Below are 6132 nucleotides of genomic sequence, written 5' to 3' on the forward strand. Positions count from 1 at the left end.
TTCGGTACCAGCGCGGTGCAGAGGGTCGGTGTCTCCTGTCCGGCTCGCGCAGTGCTCACTCACGCCCCCGCACGCAAGGCCTCGGCACGCACGCACCGTCCTGAGGCTCACGTACTGACCTCCAAAGTATTTACATAAGTATTGACTCACGAACACACCAAGGAAGAGGAGGAGGAGGAGGAGGAGGAGGAGGTTCTCGGGTACTTCAGTTCTAGAGGACACTTGAAATAGGAAAGATAGAAAGGACGAAAGAAAGGAAGTTCTCCCTCCCTCCCTCTCTGTCTCTCTTTCTCTATCTTCCTTTTCCCTACTTTCCATTTCCCTCTCCCCTTCTCTCCATTTCCTACTCCCTCCCTCCCTCCCTCCCTTCCGCTGTCTCCCTTTTCCCTACTGTCCATTTCCCTCTCCCCTTCTCTCCATTTCCTACTCTCTCCCCTTCTCTCCATTTCCTACTCCCTCCCTCCCTCTCTTCCGCTGTCTCCCTTTTCCCTACTGTCCATTTCCCTCTCCCCTTCTCTCCATTTCCTACTCTCTCCCCTCCTCTCCATTTCCCTCTCCCCTCCTCTCCATTTCCCTCTCTCTCCCCTCCCCTCTCCTCTCTCCTACTCTTCATTCCCTCTCCCCTCCTATTCATCTTCCTCTTCCCTCCTTTTCCTTTCCCATCCTCTCCCTTTCTCTCTCCCTTACTCTCCATTTCGTCTCCCCTCCTATTCATCTTCCTCTCCCCTCCTTTCCTTTTCCCACCCATTTCCCTCTCACTCCCCTCCCCTCCCCTCTCCCCTACTCTCCATTCCCTCTCCCCTCCTATTCATCTTCCTCTCCCCTCCTTTCCCTTTCCCATCCATTTCTCTTTCTTTCTCCTCTCCCCTACTCTCCATTCCCTCTCCCCTCCTATTCATTTTCCTCTCCCCTCCTTTCCCTTTCCCATCCTCTCCCTTTCCTCTCTCCTCTCCCTTCTCTCCATCTCCCTATTTTTCATGTATACCCAGGCTCTATTTTCCGCGCTGTCTTCTCTCTCTCCGCCCCTTTTTCCTCCTCTCGACTTTCCTCTTTCTCTGCCTTAATTTCCCTTCCTCCTCTCCCTCCTTCCTCTGCCCTAACCTTGTTCTGACCCTCTACCTTTTCCCTCACCTCACATTACCTCTTGACTCCTTCCTCTGCCTTCCCTCTCCCTCCTCTCCCTCGCTTCCTTTATCTCCATATCTCTCCTCTCTCCTCTCTCCTTCCTTTGTCCTTGCCTCTCCTTGCCCCTCTTCTCCTCTCCTCCTCTTTATCTCCTCCTCCCTTCGCCTAACCTCTGCCCTCATCCGTTTATCTCATTTCTCCCTCCTGGACGAAAGGGAGGGATGGAGAATGAAAAGAAAGAAGAAAATGAATGAATGAAGGAAGGAAGGATGGCGGGAAAGAGAATGAGGGAAGGAAGAAAAATATAAAGGGAAGGTGGGAGGAGAGAGGAGAAGTAGAGGGAAAGAAGGAAGGAAGTGAAAAAATGAATGAAAGATGGAAGACAGGAAGGAAGAAAAAAGGGAGGGAGAGAGAGAGGGAGGACGAGGGGAGGGGAATTGTGGGCAGCAAGGAAAGGAAGGAAAAAATGAAGAGTGTAAGACAAGAGGGAAAGAAAAAAACTTGAGAAAAATAATACAAAAAATGAGAAACAAGGAAAGGGAGGAAGGAAGGAAGAAACAAAGAAACCTATCACTACGCCTACTCCTCGCTCTCTTTCTCTCCTCTTTTGTCTCTTCTCTCCTCTTTTAATATTCCTGCTCCTCCGTCTCCTCTCCACGCACATCTAAACCATCGTCGGCCGCCACAAGTTCTGCAGCCCGCCCACGCTAAACGAAACTTTCATTATTGAGGCGCGTGCAGTCTATCTTGATCTTGTAGTACTTGTGGTTGCTGGTGGCCGCGCCGGGATGGAGGGGCTGCTGCTGCTGCTTCGGTTGCTGTGTCTGACTTGGGACGTAGGTGGTCCTGAATACGTTGGTTGGACTCCCGGTAACCTGAATGGAGGAGATTGAGAGAGAGGGTCAGTGAGTGTGTGTGTGTGTGGGTGTGCGTGTGTGTTGTAGTAGTAGTAGTAGTAGTAGTAGTAATAGTCATAGCTGGGCGTTATCGCGATAAGTTATCGCGATACTTTATCGCTGATAACAAAATCGGATTATCGACCATCCGCTACTTATTTAAATATATATCGGTATCTTCGTTACTTTTGTAACCAAACTAGCGATAATCGCTACTTTTTTTCCGCCTCTCAGGAATTTTTTTTTGTCTCCTTACTGCGCATGCGTGGCCCGGTGTTGTATGAAAAAACTTCGGGGTATGAAATGTCTTCGGTGATGAGATTTCATACTTGGGTCATGAAAATTAAAACACTAGGTTATTTTTTTTTTATGCTACTCAAAAATCAATATATCATAGGGAAAAATCATTTAACTTTGCCCCCAAAATGATTATTCACTACATCAAATTTGATATTCCATATTCGTTTGTGAGCATGTCATGGTATTGAAGGCACCCGGTGTTGTGTTATTTGGTGTCCCATCATCAAAAGCTGGCGCTTTTGTGTACAAACACTGGTCTCTCGTGAACTGCGCATGCTCAGACCATTAAGTGTAGACCTGTACAGTCTCACAATGCTTTTTTAACACATTAAGAGTTGTTGGAAAGCTGAATCAAACATACAGTACCACCATCCTCGCTGTTTCTAGAACGACGTACACTCTGTACATATAAATACAACTCGTACAGAGTGTCGTCCTAGAAACAGCGAGGATGGTGGTAGTTGTACTATTAGCATCTTCCATTTAGCGTAACCCGTTTCTGGGTCGTGATCTGTGGAGTCCCTCATAGAGTCCCGACAACCTAAGATTTGGACGCCATTATTGGCCCTGTGTTTTCGCCGCGCTTTTCAAACTAGCACACGGTCTCGCGGCGAAGACAGGGCCAATAATGGCGTCCAAATCTTAGGCTGTCGGGACTCTATCTATCAAGGGACTCTACAGATCATGACCCAGAAACGGGTTACGCTAAATGGAAAAGGCTGATTCAGCCTTCCAGCAACTCTTAATTACGGTTTAAAAGCTTTGTGAGACTGTACAGGTCTACGCTTGCTGGTCTGAGCATCCACCGTTCACGAGAGACCAGTGTTTGTAAACAATTTTTGACGGTGGGGACGCCAAATAACACAACACCGGTTCAGGCATTTCTAGTATTAACGTCCATATGTACGTGTCAACGTGTGGTTTTAAGGTTTTGTAAGTTTCCTAAAATACAGATAATGAAAATCTGAATTCATCAATGTAGTTCTATCTGAAATATCAATATAGTATCGTTTTCGCCTATCGGATTTATCGCTAGCTAGTATCGGAATTGTGGATTTATATCGGGTATCGGTTATCGGTTATAGCCTATATTTCTGTCTCCAGTTAACGAATATCGGTTATCGCCGTTAAGGTTTTTCATTATCAGTTAACGGTTATCGGGAATAAGGTTTTCTGTTATCGTGCCCAGCTATGGTAATAGTAGTAGTAGTAGTAGTAGTAGTAGTATATCACGTTCACATCACTTTCCTCTTAAAGTTGCATGCATGAGTAGAATTGTAAATCTCTCTCTCTCTCTCTCTCTCTCTCTCTCTCTCTCTCTCTGGTGGAATAACGAAATTCAAAATAGCCTATCTCTTAAAAATGCGTATTAGTATTAGTATTAGTAGTAGTAGTATATCACGTTCGCATCACTTTCCTCTTAAAGTTGCATGCATGAGTAGAATTGTAAATCTCTCTCTCTCTCTCTCTCTCTCTCTCTCTCTCTCTCTCTCTCTCTGGTGGAATAACGAAATTCAAAATAGCCTATCTCTTAAAAAATGCGTATACAGTAGATACATATCAACTCAGAGCGAGGCTAACAAACTAGAGTTGGACAGAATTCGCCGCGAAACCAAGAAATTAATAAAACGAAGCAAGAAAAATCTTGAAGAATATATAGCGGAAACAAGTAAATCTAATCCTAAAGAATTTTTCAGCAATGTAAATAATAAAAAGTCACTCACTTGTGGTATCGGACCGCTTGCTAATGAAAATGGTAACCACACGAACGATGAAAATGAAATGGCTACAATCCTAAATAACTTTTTCGCATCCGTATTTACAGACGAAGATTGTTTATCACCTCAACCGCCGGAGGTTAGAAGGGCCGAAAATATGTTAAGTGGCGTGCTCATCGTAGGAAGTGACATTTTACGCACAACTGAAAAGATTAAAGTAAGCAAAGCTCCTGGTCCAGACAAAATTACCCCTAGGGTCTTAAAAGAAATCAAACATCAAATTTGTAAACCGCTCTCCATCATATTCAATAAATCTTTAACAGCTGGAAAAGTTCCGTCGGATTGGAAACTTTCAAATGTCACACCAATTTTCAAAAAGGGGGACAAGTCTCATCCAGGAAACTATCGACCAATTAGCCTGACATCTATTGTTTGTAAGTTAATGGAGACTATCATTCGCGACAATATGGTGAAATTCTTCGAAGAAAATATGATAAATAATTCGCAACATGGCTTCCGTAGTAAACGTTCGTGTTTGACTAACTTACTTGATTTTTTTCACTATATTTTTGAGGTGTTCGATGAAAGCAGATCAGTAGATATCATATATCTGGATTTTCAAAAGGCATTTGATAAGGTCCCCCACCAACGATTGCTCAGCAAACTACTGGCGCACGGTATCTCGGGAAACGTTCACAGTTGGCTTGCGGACTGGCTCTCTGAGCGGAAACAGAGAGTAGTTCTAAACGGTGTTACATCTAATTGGCTCGATGTCAAAAGCGGCGTACCTCAAGGATCAGTGCTTGGCCCCATGCTCTTCTTAATTTATGTTTAACGATATCGATGATGGGCTCACTTGCAAAGTATCAAAATTTGCTGATGACACAAAAATTGCTAGTAAAGTAACTGCGACACTCGACGAAGAAGCTTTGCAATCAGATATAGATCGACTTGCACGTTGGGCCAATCAATGGCAAATGAAATTTAACGTTGACAAATGTAAAGTGTTGCACATCGGAAAAAATAACAATCGCGTTCGGTACGTAATGAATGGCCAACAACTTTCTGCAGTAAGTAAAGAAAAGGATCTTGGAATCACTATATCAAGCGATTTAAAGCCCGGTCAGCATTGTTGGAATCACTATATCAAGCGATTTAAAGCCCGGTCAGCATTGTTCAGAGGTAGTTAAAACTGCAAACAAATTGGTTGGCTTCATCGGACGAGTATTTAATAATAAATCCGAAAAAGTAATATTAAAACTGTATAATTCGTTGGTTCGACCCCGTCTAGAGTACTGTGTACAGTTTTGGTCTCCCTACTACAGAAAAGACATAGAAAAGTTGGAACGGGTCCAACGAAGAGTAACAAAGATGATTCCTAGGTTGAGAAATTTGTCATATGAACAAAGACTTAAAGAAGTAAATTTATTCAGCCTATCAAAACGAAGAATGCGAGGCGATCTAATAGAAGTGTTTAAAATGTTCAAAGGATTCAGTGATATTAATGCGGAAGATTACAATTGATCGATCAAATAGAACAAGAAGAAATCACAATTTGAAGATAAGTGGTAAAAGATTCTCGTCGCACGAAGCTAAACACTTTTTCTTCAATCGAGTTGTTAATGTTTGGAACTCTCTACCTTGTGATGTCGTTGATAGTACAACAGTTACGGCCTTCAAGAATAGATTAGACAAGTGTTTTGAATCCAACCAGCAACTAAGATATTACTCATTGTCGTAATAACGTTAAGTTCTTTCGAATACTGGTGTCCTTGTCCGCTTTTATCGGCCGGTTAGTGGTAGCAGTAATGGTAGTTCTTTCCTCTTTCCTACATAAACTCCATGCAGTTTTTCCATGCTGCATGGTTCTTTTTCCTTTCCTGCCAGGTTTGGCTGGAGGGAGGGGTGGGGGGGTGGGGAGGAGCCTTCGCCTTTGCTGTCCTTCATCTTCCACCTTTGATTAGATAGTTAGTGTAGCTTGTCACAAACAACCTCGTAAGGACCAGCAGGTCTGTTGTTGTTTGATCTTCCTTTGTGTTTTCTCTCTCTCTCTCTCTCTCTCTCTCTCTCTCTCTCTCTCTCTCTCTCTCTCT

At 43.6% G+C, this 6132-nt stretch overlaps 1 protein-coding gene across 1 annotated transcript in view; it reads right to left on the minus strand.

The window, feature by feature from the left end:
* Positions 1-1717: 1717 nt before the first annotated feature.
* The window catches only part of LOC127000281 (nephrin-like), a 152995-nt gene continuing 148580 nt past the window's right edge, over positions 1718-6132 (minus strand). Inside the window, exon 18 of the mRNA XM_050863805.1 lies at positions 1718-2000. Within this exon, the coding sequence (XP_050719762.1) occupies positions 1833-2000 (168 nt within the window). The 3' untranslated portion in view covers positions 1718-1832. The remainder of the gene's footprint in view (positions 2001-6132) is intronic.

The sequence above is a fragment of the Eriocheir sinensis genome, chromosome 18 (genome assembly GCF_024679095.1).
Source record: "Eriocheir sinensis breed Jianghai 21 chromosome 18, ASM2467909v1, whole genome shotgun sequence".
Lineage (NCBI taxonomy): Eukaryota > Metazoa > Arthropoda > Malacostraca > Decapoda > Varunidae > Eriocheir > Eriocheir sinensis.